Raw genomic sequence first — 16,424 nt, 5'->3', positions numbered from 1 at the left:
CGCCCGCGTGTAGGTTCAAAAACGAAAACGGTATAAGTATGAGTAAAAGTTGTTCCGGGCATACAATCAAGCCCTGTTTCATTAACGAAAACTGACTGTAATTTTGAACTAATATTTTTACACAAAACACACTGAACAATCGCAAGCTCACCAAAAAAACATTCTTTTGAAAAAATATGGAACAGTACATTAGGGATCAAAACGTGAAACGAAAGACGCGGATTATAAACGTCATCAATTTATGACAGGTCAAGAGGTGAATTATTACCAACTGAAATACAAACCGTCGGGGAAACGCCCAACCACTCCAGAACTTCGTCTTTTTTCCCGAACAAATCCGATTTCAGCCGGTGGTTTCCTCGACTAAAATACGCTTGTTGTCGTTGTTACAGCTGCCGCCACCGCCGCCGCCAGGAACACCCATTCAGCAAACCAACCCAGAGTGTAATGGTGGGTGGGAACATCACCGTGATTTATTCGCAACGTTTTTTTTTATTGAATCCAACACCATAAAATTGAAAATTTGTGAAGGCAATGCTACACGCAGACTTCAGTACCGGATCTGTTCGTCCTGACCAAGTTCTTACTATTGCAATGTCGCTCCCATCAATGTCGTAACATTTCCATTCCGAGATTGAAGACCTTGAACGAAATGGCGTAATCATAAAAATGTTTTGTGTATGCTGACGGCAGATTTTCATCGCTTGTTGGGAAAATTAGTGGTCCTTAAATCGACATTTAATAGTATATTCAGCAATCTAACCATATAGGACCTCGTTATGCTAATCATATCTCTATTTTAACTTTTTCTTTTACCCTTTCTAGGAATTGAAGGAAAGCTTCAACTATGGCTTATTCTGTCCCCCGTCCAATGGAAAAGCAGGCAAATTTCTCGACGAGGAGCGACGACTTGGTGATTATCCATTCAATGGACCCGTCGGGTATTTGGAGGTAAGTTGAAGGCCAATTTAAATAAGCTAATGAAAAGATGAGTTTTATAATCTAGGGACGTTCGAGTATTTGTCCCACAACTCATTTTTTAACCATTTTGGAGTTTTTGCAACACGTACAAAGTTTAGTGAAATTTTATTTAGTTAGTAAAGCTTGCTTCAAATAGAATTGGAACAAAGACAATTGCATGTATTTCAGTTATTTATTATTGTATTCAAGATCTTTTTTTATACAAATGTAGCGTTTTCTTCATACTTTTAAGAAAAAATACGGATAAAATTATTCGTCACGGTTTTGAAGGAATTCTCGAATTTTTCCTGTAACACGGCTCAGTAGGCGGCGCACACCTTCTTCGTCCATCGTTTTAGCTATCTTATTCCACCAGGTCGTCATCTGATTGATGTCTTTGACAACGTTTCCCTTTGCCTTGAGTCTCCTCTTCATGATTGCCCAGTATTTCTCAATAGGGCGGAACTGGGGGCAGTTGAGTGGGTTAAGGTTTTTCAGAACAAACTGGACTACTTTCTCTGCATACCATTCTTAAACGGCTTTGCTGTAATGACAGCTTGCCAAATCTGGCCAAAACATTACAGGATGGTCGTGGGATCGAATGAACGGCAAAATTCGTTTTTGGAGACACTCTTTTTGGTATAGTTCCGATGTCATTTGTCTTATTTGTAACGAAAACTTTCGTTTTTTTGCCGCAGCTGCAAATGCCCGGCCAAATCATAAATTTTCTTGCAAATTTGTCGGCAAAAACAAATTTAAATTTGGCTGGAACATCCCCCCGAGCCGTTGCCAAGTAAAATTTTTAACCTGGGATTTGACCGAAGTCAGCCTTGACACAGGTTTCATCGTCCATCAGAAGACACCCGTTGAACTTGGTCAGCACCTGGTCATATAATTTCCGAGCACGAATTTTGACCACACTATTCTGTTTCATGGTCCGATTTGGCTGTTTGCTAGCTCGATACGACTTGATTCCTTCCCGGAGTCGAGTTCTCCTCCGGTACTATGGGCAGCACCGAATTTTCTGACCAAATCACGGTCCGACAGATTAGGATTCCTCTTAATCGTCTTCAAAATCTTACCACGCAATTTCCGGTCGTCAGTTCGACTCCGACGATCGGTTTGAGGCTTCCGAATCGTCGTCAATGTTTTCTTATACCGTTTGATAACGCGCCATACGGTATTTCTGGGCAATTTCAGCTGTTTAGCTAGCCTAGATGCAGACCACAATGGATTTTCCAAATAACTGTGCACAATTTTTTTTCCTTCTTTCGACTTCCATGTTGATTGTTTACAAAGTACAGTCGATTTTCGGAATGTCAAAAATCATACGTGAAGCTGACAAAATTCCCGACACGTGGGCGCTAAGAGCTTCCAATTCTAAATGAAGCAAGCTTTATGTTTGAATTGTTGAACACTAGCGGAAAATCGAATCAACTTATAAGAATATAATTTTTTTCAATTATTGGTAACGATAGCTAAAATTGTAAAAATTGTTTTTCTATCCCTTCTTGGACAACAGTGGTCGCAGATCTGATCTCCTAGCTTCCATATTATACAAAGTAGGCTATGTTGCTCATTCGAATACTGACAATGCAATACTCGCAATCTTTTTAAGATATATACACGGCCTGGTCTCCAACCAAGTATATGTTTCGAGTGCTTATATTTCCTGCGACAGCTTGATAGAACGGTACGCTTTCCCGATCATTGCAATTCTAGGTAACATGTGACTCAATAATCAAATATCATATGTTCGAAGCCTGAACAAGAAAGGTTAGATCGTTGATAAAGTTAGTGGCATCGTTGCACCAGCCAAACAATTGTTCTAAGCACTAAGAATCGGTTACGAAGTCTTCGACAGACTAAAGTATGCAATTATGCTATATGTACGATTTGCATAAACTCAGCAAAAGTCAAAGTTTATGGGGAATTGCGAACTATTTGACCAGTTACCACTATTCAAAATTGTGAAGGTTTACGAATTGATGTAGATATTTCAAACTCTCAGATAAATGTGATCGGACTGATGTGAATTTTACTTTCCTTTTTCAAGATTTAAGCACGTACAATAAAGTTATCCTCCTAGTATCTGGATGTTATAGCAAATACAAATTATAATACGGAATACTCCGACAAATTTCGAACACATTTTTCGCGATGCGGTACATTGTCAAGAAACATTGTCAGTTTGAGAATGTACTTTTGCAAATTTTCTATACAACTGGCAATGCTGAATGCAAAACACCAAGATTACCATAGATACTATTTATTATTCTAATAAACAGCGGTTTCTCAGAAAAATGCTTATTCGTAATATATTTTTTATGTTGGGTAAACAAAATAATGTAATATAATGAATAGTGTAAAAAATCGTGCCTTTTAGTAATTTAAGATGGAACGTATACCAAGATAATCACCCTTATTCTGAATAACGACGTATCGTTTTTTCGATCGTATTTCATTCGTATTCCTGATAACGCTAGCAAAATCAAAGGTGACCATGATTCGACCGAACCATATTCGATCGAAAAACCAATACGTCGTTATTCAGAATTAGGGCGATTAATTACGAGGCAAGGCACGGGTATAGCGTGATGGGTTAGTCGATGCCTTTCACGCAATCCACCTGGGTTTGATCCCCAACCTCGCACTGGACGAGCTACTTGTTTCATTCACAAGTAAGCATCAACTAGGCAAAGAAATATTCGCCCTTATTCTGAATAACGACGTATTGATTTTTCGATCGAATGTGGTTCGATCGAATCATAGCTACCTTTGATTTTGCTAGCGTTATGGGGAATACAAATGAAATACGAGTGAAAAAACGATACGACGTTATTCAGAATAAGGGCGCATAGGTAGCTAGGATTCGACCGAACCGTATTCGATCGAAAAACCAGTACGTCGTTATTCAGAATAAGGGTAAATGACATGACTGACCGCCTATATTTTTAACTTTGAAGAAATCTTGCGCTTTCTGTCTCCTTGTTTTCATCAATTAGAAACAATATCTAATAAATGATCATATACATAAAACATTAGACATAAGTTCCTTAAGCTCAAAATAAGGAAAACAATTAGTTTTTGTAGTGAGAAAATATTTCTTTGTGACGGTAGCTCATACATTAAAGCAAATGCAAGAACCCCGCTCAAAATGTTGAAGGCGACGACGACCTAAATATGAATTTAACCAAAAATCTTCTGGTAAAATTAACAGTTGTGTGGTTATACATTTTCAACAATTCGTTTGTTTATTGGTTACAACCTTAATTTGTTATAATAAACAACCGCTAAACAGAAACCTCTAAACAATTATGCCATTTTGGCCCTTGTGTACAAACGGTGGACTTCTGATATGATTCCACATTTGACCCGAAACCATTGCCAGGCAGAAAATGACCGCCAAAAATCCCCACATTTGTTTGTTGTACAAAAAGTCCAAGTACGTCGCAAGTACAAGTATCCTCCAACGAATGCGGTTAGCATCAGAAGAGCCATCATCGCTGAATAATTCGGAGGGCGGAATATTTATATTTGAATATCGGTTCGCTCCTATATCCATTTGCCGATCACTTCCGCTGAAACACCTACTCTCTGAATATCCATTGTGCCCGCCAGTTTCGGGTTTCTTTTCGCCGGAAAATGAATTAACACCGGCGCTGTATTCAATCGAAGCATTTGGAACACATCAGATCGAAATCGACCATGGCGAAAAACAGCTTATTCCCCAAAATAAAGACAAACAAACTAAATTCGTGTCATAGCAACTAAGATCTTCCGTGATTTCGTTGCCAGATACTTTATATTGCTTCACGGTTATCCTGTTAACTCCAAACAGTAAATTACGCTAGGTTAACTTGCTCAACCTATGAACCAAACATTTATGAACTGTTTGTATGGGACCTAGGGGTATTATTATTTGTATTTGGTTATAGCTAGGATCATGTTTTCATCTAAAACAGACTTTGTTTGAACGCTACTGTTTCATATCCAAGTAACATACCAAATACCAGTGTATGTGGATGTTTGTGCTTCGAAACTCGAAACAGAAGGAAATGTTTACCTTTTTTTAGGTTTTCGGAATGGTTTCCGATTTTCGGAGCCTTCTTCGATCAGGACTCCTTGTTCACCTGTCTAATTGAGCTCACTACTTGTCAATTCTATCTGCTATCTACTCACTACCTAAGCCTAGTGTGAAACCTGACAAAAAGGCAGCTCTATACAACCAGGTCCTTCTGAATAGAGGTCGGGTATAGCGTGATGGGTTAGTCGATGGCTTTCATACAGCCCTGCTGGGTTCAATTCCCAACCCTGCATATAGTGGCAGAAAGTCATTCGTCGTCAAGGTTAAAACCTCTATAATCGAAACAAAGACGCATCCTTCTAAAACAGAAATCAACACTTATAATACACATAATAACAATAACAACCTGTCGTCCACTAACAATCGACTGTCACAAATGTACAAGACATGTTTGCTAGAACTAACAAGTTTTTTTATTTTATTATAAGAGTTAAAAGCCACAGCTCTAAGGTGCCGAGAGAACAAAACTTCGATAAGTTATAAAAACAAAAAAAAGATAACTTTTCTGACTACAAAGAAACAACAACTACGACAAATCAAATGACGAAAACGCGATCAGTGAACCAACCAACCCTCAATTTTCCCATGCTAAGTAATCTGATAAGCCGACTAAGCTAAGCTTCCACGATTGATTCATATCGAATGAATTGATGATTTAAAAGATCTTCAATTTTTTGTGATGCTGATGCAATTCGCTTACAATTCTAAGAAGTTTGCTGTCTAGATATATATAGAAAACGAGTGACGCACAAAACATTGATTTCGAATCTGCTATAATTTATGAATATCGACTGGAAATGATGGACTCTATATAGTTGCATACGTAACCCATGTAGCAATTAAAACTTGGTAAAATTGGCATATTTCACAATTACTACAGAACAGCAATTCATGTTGAATTTGTTGGACAAGTGATTTCACGCGTTTTTGTAACAATTGTGAAAATCATTGATAGTACTGCTTGTGAACCCAACGCAAAAAAAATGAAAATGAAGCTTTTCATACAGCAATATAAATGAATATTTTAATTTCTTTCCAGAGTTTACTGAAGATATTAATGTAAATCAAATCGAAGTGCTAGACATAATAGATGCCCTAAACAAATTGGATGTCTCTAAAAGTGCCGGACCTGATGGGATTCCACCCATATTTATGAAAAAATTAGCATTAGATCTTGCGACCCCTTTGTGCTGGCTTTTTAATAATTCGCTTCAGTCTGGAGTTTTTCCAGATACGTGGAAAAACTCTTTCCTTATACCAATTTTCAAAAATGGGAAAAAAGCAGACATATGCAACTATCGCGGGATTGCTATTCTTTCTTGCATTTCGAAGCTCTTTGAAGCGATCGTTAATGACAAACTGTTTAGTCAAAAAAAAAATAGAATTACTCACATGCAACATGGATTTTCAAAGGACGTTCCACTACTACTAATTTGCTTGAATTCGTCCAATATACCCTGACCACTATGGACAAGGGAAATTACATTGAAGCTCTTTATACAGATTTCAGCAAAGCATTCGATCGTGTTGACATACCCATGCTTATGTTCAAATTACAGAAATTGGGAATCTTACCAGGTCTTCTTAAATGGTTGGAATCTTATCTAACAAATCGTCAACAAATTGTAAAATTTAAGGGTAAAAAGTCGAGCCCCATTCACGTCAGTTCCGGGGTCCCCCAGGGATCTCATTTAGGTCCTCTTTTATTTATCTTGTTTGTTAACGACATTTCCTTTCTTTTAAAAAAAATAAAAATTCTAATATACGCAGACGATATAAAACTATTTTTAGAAATAGAGACAAGTGAGGATGCCAAGGTTTATCAAGAAGAAATTCTTTCTTTTTATACATGGTGTAACAAAAGTCTTTTTCAACTAAATGTGAAAAAATGCAGTAGAATAACATTCAGTAAAAAACGAAATACACCTGACTTGATACTTACTCTTGGAAGTCAAACAGTTCAAAAATGCGAAAGAATTAGGGACTTAGGAATAATACTAGATTCTAAAATGACTTTTGTTGACCATTATAATACAATCATAAACAGAGCCAATAACATGCTAGGATTCATAAAACGATTTTGTTACTGTTTTCATGATCCGTATACAATTAAAACATTATACATTGCCTATGTTCGGTCAGTACTAGAATACTGTAGCTTAGTTTGGTCACCTTACTTAATCACTTGGGAAGATCGAATTGAATAAGTTCAAAAACAATTTTTGTTATTTGCACTTCGTAAATTAGGTTGGACAAGACTTCCTCTTCCGTCCTATAAAGCCCGCTGTATGCTGATCAGTATTCAAACATTAAAAGAACGCAGAGAATTTTCAATGGTCTCATTTGTAAATGACATTGTCTCGAATCGCGTAGATTCCAGTCAACTCCTGTCCGAACTAAATTTTTACATACCATCTCGGCCTTTAAGAGATCGAAATATTTTTATTACAAACCACCAGCGAACAAACTATGCAAAAAATGGACCAATAAATCAATTGATGGCTGTATACAACAAGCATTCAGAAGCAGTCGATTTCACTATGTCAAAAAACAAACTAAAGCAATATTTCAGTTCTATTCGGTAAGCCAATTATAATTATTTAACTCATAATAAATTATACATTATTTAGTGATCTATTTAGAATAGTTTACTAATTTAAGACGATTATTGTAATTATCCTTATGGTCTACTTTTGATTGACGACAAATAAATAAATAAATCACTTCGACAAAGTATCTATCCGTTGCCAGTGGAAGATGTTTTCGGAGACTGAACGACCCTTAAACCGGAATCACAACACTCGATCAAATGAAATGAATAAGAAAGGCATCATTACAACGACCAGCTAAATACTTTTTAATTTAAATTCAAGCTAACAATTTATTGAATTTTAATTCCAAAATAATGTTGACACGAAAGAAAATCACATTCCAAAGCTCAGCAATGAAAATTACTCAATCTGATTTTAGAAATATTACTTGCATATTGAAGTTATTATTTCACATGTTTCACCAATGGAATTTCAAGCATCAATTGTTTTTCAATCTATTTCTCATTGCGAAGTTGGTTAAGACTTTCATTCTTCTCAATGCGAAGTTGGTTAAGACTTTACGTAATATAGGAAATACATCAAATAAATCATTAGGGAACGACTTGGTTTTCATTGTGTCGCATTGAAATCGTAGAAGTCTCAAGTCATCATTTCACATCAGCTTAGCTCATGGAACTCATAAGCAAGCTGGTGATGTGATGTGATGTGAAGTGAAGCCACCATCAGTTCAAGGACTTGCCAGTGGTTGCGGGTAGACTTACAGTAGCCCCGATATGACTCATCCATTCACCTTCTTACTATAGCTGTTACCGAAAAGCGAACAAAAAGGGTTGGGCGGATATGTAAGTAGAGTCACTTACTCGCATTCCGCGGGAATAAAAGATGCTCTTCCAACCATAATATCCAGTGCATGGATGAAGCATATCGCTATACATGCTTGAACCCGCCTGATGGTTTGTTTGAGAAGGGCGCGTCAGACTCATTTCAAACCTTCAGAAGGAAACAAGTTTCCTTCAAGTGACTTGGGATGGCTATCCACAATCCCTCGTCCAGTCATCAATTCGTCCGATGCCCTGATGCTCCCTACCCTTTACGCCCCCGTGCAAAATGTTTTATATTGATAAATACAATGAAATATAGTGTAATAAAATTAATATAACATAAAATGATATAATAGATTACAAAATAATATAATATAACATAATATAATATAATATAATATATTTTAATTTAATATAATATAATACAATGTTATACAATATAATATAATATATTATAAAACAATATATAAAATTACAGTTAATGTAATGTCAGTTACGCTCTTCTATCTTCGCAATACTGCAGGAAGTAGAATATTGCTCTTCTAATAACAATTATTATCCACATCTATAAAAATAATATATGTTATTATTATTGATGACAAATTAATAATAATAACAATAAATATAATAATGAAAATAATAATAAAAAACAATATGATATAGTGAAATGAATTATATAATAAATAATAGAATGAATAAAATGATATGTTGCGATATGCTATGATATTATATTACTTGAATTTATGTCATTTCTCATCCTCTCATTCTGCCATCAACGCATTCCATCGACCAATTGTCACCGCAGACACACGTGTAGGCATGAAACAGGAACCAGTGAGGACCAAGCTCACCTTGTGACGACCTTGATATTTAGTTAAAAGTTACTTTAAAAATGATAACTTATAAGAAAAACAAATTTATATTTTGCGCAGAGGTACATAGTACTACTCATAATAAACCCTATAATATAATATAATAAAATATAATATAATATAATAAAATATAATATAATATAATACAATATAATATGATATAATGCAATGCAGTATAATACCATACAACATAGTATATAATAACATAAAATAGTGTAAGACGATAATACATGAAATAATATGCTATGATACAATATAACAGTTAATGTCGCAGTGTAAGTTACGCTCTTCTAATAATACTAATAATAATAATAATAATAATAATAAAAATAATAATAATAATACATGATGTAATAAACAACAGAATTATATGTTGTAATATACTATGATAAACACTGCACTTTAGGATTCTGCTACTAACGCAGAAGGCGATAGCACCCAGACGACGCCGTTCTATTGACCAAATGTCATCATAGACGCTCGGGGAGGCATGAGATAGAGACTTGTGAGGACTTAGTTATCTCACTATTTGACGACCTGGGGATCATAAGCAAGCTGGTGTACTCAAACGGCAAACGAGACAAAATCAACCACAAGTAGTTTAAATGAGCTTTTTTTGGCGGAAAAGAAAGTTTTTTTATTTATCCTGATTTGTTTTAATGTAAAATGTACTAACTTAAAAACGGCACATTTCGTTCAAACTGTCCAACTGATTTTCCAAGCTGCAATCCAAAGTCACAGATAAAGCTTTCATCGTGACCAGAAAAATGAGTAATAACTGCCAGCATACATAGAGAGCTATGTACACTTGGTGTGCCGATTTTATTTCCGTCCGGCAGCCGCATGGAACAGATATAATCGCAGCGTGCTAGTCCCTAATAGATCTCCACATCCAATTGAATGAGGTCGATACCCATTTTGAGCAGGTATTCAACCGTGTGCTGCTTCATATATATAAAATAATAAACTCGGTTCGTACAGCGCGCAATCTACTACTGAATGACGCGCCACCGGTTTTGTGTTAATTATGCTGCGGTAGGTAGGCAGTTCGTCGACAATCTGGCGCGATAGTTGGCAATTGAGGTTGGTTAGGGTGTTCTAAATTTTAAAATGTTATCATAAGGGATCTTTCCTCATAAATAAAGACTTGCTTCAACTAATAATTTGTCTCCCAAATTCGAAATAAATTCGCTCAAAATAAACTTAATAAACAAAAAAAACGAATGCCGGAGACACCCCATCTGAGATACAACGATTCAAGTCACATCAACGTCTCAGATGAAGCAAAAAGAAAAAGTAGCAATTCAGTGATTTGCACGCGAATTTACCACAATTCATTCAGTCCATTCAGCAAAAAAGTGTTTGGTATCCTTTTGTTTCGGCATACATCGATACAAAGGAACCGTTGATGATAGAGCGATGTATGCTCAAGTGTTAAATTATCATGATCTACCGAAGAGGAGAACGCAACTTCAAAGGCAATACCCAGTTCGAAACGACCCATTACCCCTCCATACGGTTCATCGATCCACCATTCCATTTTTTGTGCCAAGGCCATGTTTGACGAAATTAATCACAGACTAAGCGTCAATCTCAATGAGTTTTTCATTATCTGCTTATTTTCTTTCTCGTTCTCACATATGCACAGCTCAAATACAAGCGGCGGGTTTACAAGATGTTGAATCTGGACGAACGCCAGTTGAAGGCACTGCACACGCGAGCAAATCTGCGACGCTTTCTGGAGTGCATCAACGGAGGACACGTCGAAAAGATCGCCAAAATGTGTGCCAAAGGACTCGATCCGAACTTTCACTGTCAGGAGACGGGTGAAACACCGCTCACGATCGCAACCGGATCGAGGAAACCGAACAAGCTGCTGATCGCACTGGTCAACGGAGGCGCCCTGCTCGACTACCGGACACGGGACGGGGCGACCGCACTGCACCGGGCCGTCGAGCGGGATAGCCTCGAGGCGGTTAGGTAGGTTTTCTTCTCTGCCTGTAGGTCCAAATCAGATCATAATTTGTGTTGACTGAAGGAAAGTTTGACTAATCTTCGCGGTTGGTTCCAATGAACTGAACGACTTAGCAGTGGTAAAAAATTAAATAGTATGTATGTAATTCTTAACCTCACCACTAATTATGTTCATTGGGTTGGTAAATGCACATTAATTTAAAGACCGTACTTTGTTTAACAGCTGGCAGCTAGAATTTATATGTGAAGTATGTTGTTCACTGGAAAAAAATCTCGTATCAAACAGATAAACTTTTAGAGTACACAATCGTTAAGGTTCAGTACTCTAGGATGTATCGTAGCTAGTTTTAAGATGAAAGATTCGCTAAGTACGAATCATTCGTTGAAGAGATTTTGACACCGAAAATTTTCCAAGTTATTTTGATTCAATCCGTTTTTCCTGGTCTTTTTTCTTAGGCTATCTTTCCCAATTTTTCATCACCGAGAATATTTGAAAATTGTATAGGGTTATGTGTTATAAACACGTGGATCAAAATGTCCCGGTATTGATACATAGATGGCATTACGTTTCAACTAGGACTCAAATCAACTATCTATCGGTGGTATGCTATGTTAAGTTTGAACGTACTCGTACTGACACTGAAAATGCTGAACGATCCGGTCTGCCAAATAAGGTTCTACTGGAGACTGTAGAATAACCATATCGGTTTTGAAAACCGTAAATCAATATTGCGTAAATTAGCTGACTTTCTTAAAATATCATAAGACAGTGTGTACACTATTTTGCATTTATCTATGCAATTGTGTCGTCGCGTTTGCTCACGGTCTAAAGAGGGCAAAAACGCAAATGTAGGCCGGCGAGGTTATTGTATCAGTATCTTGAGATGTTCATGGAATTTTGTTCATTGGCTACCTTGGAAAAAGTAAGACCATCAAAAGCGAACGTTGCACTAGCCAATTTATGCGTTTGTAGAACAAAATCGATGAGAAACACTTCCAAATAAAAAATACAAAAGTGCTTTTTTATCAAGTGATATCCTCGCTTCGGCTGAACATATACTATAAGTTTTACCAAGACAATCAACTATGTAACAAGTCGCTTGCTACCATGGCACTATAGTCCGAAACGAGAAATTAGCGTGACAAAAATATTTTCACAATTAAATATTAGTTTTTTGTAGTTGGCGTCTTCACAAAAGTTGTTTGTAATCAAATGGCGCTTCTTTTGATAAAAGAAATTACTAGGGTGATCCTTATTTAGATTGAAATCAGAAAACTAACTTTCTTAACTGAACTCAAAAATGATTTCGTTGAATAATAAAGTAGTAGGAAGTTTTATTTTGAGTAACTTTGCTGAAAAAAGCACCTCTCTAACTTTTAGTCTTAAAAATACCTTCAAAAAACTCAAAAACATTGCATAACTCTGAAACGCTTTAACGTATCAACATACTTTCTTCAGCATAATAATAGTATCAAATTAGTTCTACAAGTGATCCATACACTGTCCATTCGAGAAATGAGACACACAAAAACTACAGCCGAAAATAGATTGCAGAACAATTTTAATTTTAAAAAATTTTGCGCGTCATTTTTTCGTCCAATATAAAAATAAGTGAAAATTTCCGTTTTCTATCGTTTGTATTGAGTTGGTTGACTTCAACAGTGCCTAGTAATAATATTGAACAAACTGTGTGTAGTTATCGTACGTTACAAGTAGAAAGTGCCGTTGGACATAGATAACACAGGCAATTGTTGCTTTTTCCTCCTCGGAGGTTTTTTGCACTGCCGTGTTTTTGATATATCGGTCGACGAGAACCAGTCCCGACGGCCGCTCCTAGAATAAGGATTACAAGCTAAGTGTAGTTGTTTTTTTTTTAAATTTTCTCCTACTGAATTTAAATACCTTTACTGTTATCTGCGCGGAGACAATTCCGTGCCATGATAGTGTCTTCTGTTGTTAATCCCCCTCCCCCAGATGATAAAATGGAGACTTCCGCTGACAATAAAAAGTCTCGCATTAAGAACTATCCCGATGGGCTTGCACTCCCGCCCGGGCCTTACGCGGTCTATTTCCGGACCAAATCAAATGAGAAAAAATTAAACCTTTTGAAAATTTCTCACGACTTGACCTCACGATACCCTACTGTTAAAAGAATTGATAAAGTACGCCCAGACAAGCTTAGGGTCTTGTTAACCAGCTCTCAGCAGGCAAACGAGATTGTTCGAAACGAGCACTTTACGCGGGACTACCGTGTCTACGTACCAGCTCGTGAAGTCGAAATAGACGGCGTGGTTACCGATTCGACTCTGACTTGTGAGGACATTCTTAAGTACGGGGCGGGTTGTTTCAAAGATCCCTTACTTAAGAATGTCAAGATACTGGATTGCAAACGATTGCATTCAGTATCGATCACCGGGGATGGAACAAAATCTTATCCTCAATCGGATTCTTATCGAGTAACCTTTGCTGGCTCGGCTTTGCCTAACTACGTCCTCTTGGACCGGGTTCGTCTGCCTGTTCGTCTCTATGTACCACGGGTAATGAATTGTACGAACTGCAAACAATTGGGGCATACAGCCTCCCATTGCTGCAATAAGCCTCGTTGTGCTAACTGTGGGGGTGCCCATGCGGATGGTTCTTGCGGTAAGAATATTGAAAAGTGCCTCTATTGTAAGGAGAATCCGCATGACCTCTCAGCATGTCCCGCGTACAAACTTCGCGGTGATAGAATGAAGCGTTCTCTGAAGGAACATTCTAAACGCTCTTTTGCAGATATGCTGAAAAGTGCCACACCTCCTAAACAGACAACGAACCCATATGCCTGCTTGTCAACTGACGAGAGCGATTCTGACGACCCTTTGGAAGGTACATCTTCGGCTGTCCCTCATAGCTTTAGGAAAAGAAGAAATATATCCTCTCATAAGCTCCCTAGTAAGGGTTCGAAGATATCTTTGGAAGGGCCTCGAAAAATTACAGCTATAGGAAGTGATGCTAAAGCAAAACCGAAGAAAAATGCTCCTGGTCTAGGAAATCTAAACTCTAAGAAGGAATTCCCACCACTTCCTGGGACACCGAACCCCCCAAGCGTCCCTGAAAACCAACAAGAGAACCATCTTGGAACTGCTGGACTTATCAAGTTCTCTGATATTGTGGACTGGATCTTTAAAAATTTTAATATTTCTGACCCTCTTAAAAGCATTTTATTTGCTTTCATGCCTACAGTGAAAACGTATTTGAAGCAGATGACTGCAAATTGGCCCCTTCTTTCAGCGATCGTATCCTTCGATGGCTAAGTCATCCTTGGAGGTTAGGGATTCAATCACTGTCATACAGTGGAATTGTAGAAGTATCATCCCAAAAATAGATCCTTTCAAATTTCTAGTAAATAATCTGAAATGTGACGCATTTGCATTGTGCGAAACTTGGCTAAATTCTGAAATACCCTTAAACTTCCACGATTTTAACATTATTCGTCTGGATCGAGATGATCCCTATGGAGGAGTACTTTTGGGGATCAAAAAGTGCTATTCTTTCTATCGCATTAACCTCCCCTCGATACCAGGTATTGAAGTTGTCGCATGTCATGTTACAATCAAAGGTAAGGACCTTTGCATTGCTTCCATCTACATTCCCCCAAGAGCCTCGGTTGGGCATCGGCGGCTCAATGATATCATAGAGCTTCTTCCCGCACCGACGTTGGTTTTAGGAGACTTTAACTCACACGGTACAGGATGGGGCTGTCTTTACGACGATAACAGATCAGCTATGATCCATGATATCTGCGACAACTTCAATATGACAATCTTGAATACGGGAGAAATGACACGAATTCCTGCACCACCAGCAAGACCAAGTGCGCTGGACTTATCCCTTTGCTCGACATCGCTACGGTTGGATTGCACGTGGAAGGTAATCCCTGATCCTCACGGTAGCGATCATCTGCCTATCGTAATTTCAATCGTCACCGGATTAAGACCATCGGAAACAATCAATGTTTCGTATGACCTCACACGAAACATTGATTGGAAATGCTACGCAAATTCGATATCTGAGAAACTAGAAACAACACAAGAACTTCCTCCGGAGGAAGAGTACAAGTTTTTGGCTGGCTTGATTCTCGACACCGCGAGTCAAGCTCAGACGAAACGTGTACCCGGCGCAAAAACTAACATCCGTCCCCCCAATCCGTGGTGGGACAAAGAGTGCTCATCACTAAACGTGGAAAGAACTTCAGCATTCAAAAAGTTTAGAAAAAATGGAACACCTGATAATTATCGGAGTTACGCGGCGTTAAACTTGCAAATGAAGAACTTAATTAAAGCAAAGAAACGAGGTTACTGGCGCCAATTTGTTGATGGATTAACAAAAGAAACATCGATGAGCACTCTTTGGAACACAGCCCGACGAATGCGCAACAAAAACACCACTAACGAAAGCGAAGAATATTCAAACCGCTGGATATTCGATTTCGCTAAAAAAGTTTGTCCAGACTCTGTTCCGGAACAGAAGATCTCTCGCGTCACGACATTGAATACAAACGAAACACCGTTTTCGATGGTAGAGTTCTCACTTGCACTCTTGTCGTGTAACAATAAAGCCCCGGGGCTGGACAGAATTAAATTCAATTTGCTGAAAAACCTGCCTGACCCTGCCAAAAGACGTTTGTTGAATTTATTCAACAAGTTCCTTGAGGGTAATATTGTCCCACATGACTGGAGACAAGTGAGAGTGATCGCCATTCAAAAACCAGGAAAACCAGCTTCCAATCACAACTCGTATCGGCCGATTGCTATGCTTTCCTGTATCCGGAAATTGTTCGAAAAAATGATTCTGTTTCGTCTAGACAATTGGGTCGAGACTAATGGCTTCCTTTCAGATACACAATTCGGCTTCCGCAGGGGCAAAGGAACGAACGATTGTCTTGCGCTGCTCTCAACCGAAATTCAAATGGCATTTGCTCGTAAAGAACAAATGGCGTCAGTTTTCCTAGACATCAAGGGGGCTTTTGATTCAGTTTCCATAAACATCCTATCAGAGAAGTTGCATCAGCATGGTCTTTCACCAATTTTGAATAACTTTTTGTATAATCTGTTGTCCGAGAAATACATGTATTTCACGCATGGTGATTTGTCGACAATACGATTCAGTTACATGGGT

General features: G+C 37.8%; 1 protein-coding gene across 6 annotated transcripts in view; it reads left to right on the top strand.

The window, feature by feature from the left end:
- LOC131435596 (SH3 and multiple ankyrin repeat domains protein 1) overlaps positions 1-16,424 on the top strand; it is a 300,484-nt gene that overhangs the window by 248,091 nt on the left and 35,969 nt on the right. For all 6 annotated transcript variants that reach the window (XM_058603647.1, XM_058603646.1, XM_058603648.1 and 3 more), the window contains 2 exons: positions 826-951; positions 10,941-11,272. In XM_058603647.1, coding sequence (XP_058459630.1) covers positions 826-951; positions 10,941-11,272 — 458 coding nt within the window. The remainder of the gene's footprint in view (positions 1-825; positions 952-10,940; positions 11,273-16,424) is intronic.

This window comes from Malaya genurostris, chromosome 3, assembly GCF_030247185.1.
Source record: "Malaya genurostris strain Urasoe2022 chromosome 3, Malgen_1.1, whole genome shotgun sequence".
NCBI lineage: Eukaryota > Metazoa > Arthropoda > Insecta > Diptera > Culicidae > Malaya > Malaya genurostris.
Note: the sequence above shows the minus strand (reverse complement) of the source record. Positions and strands in the feature narration are given on the sequence as shown.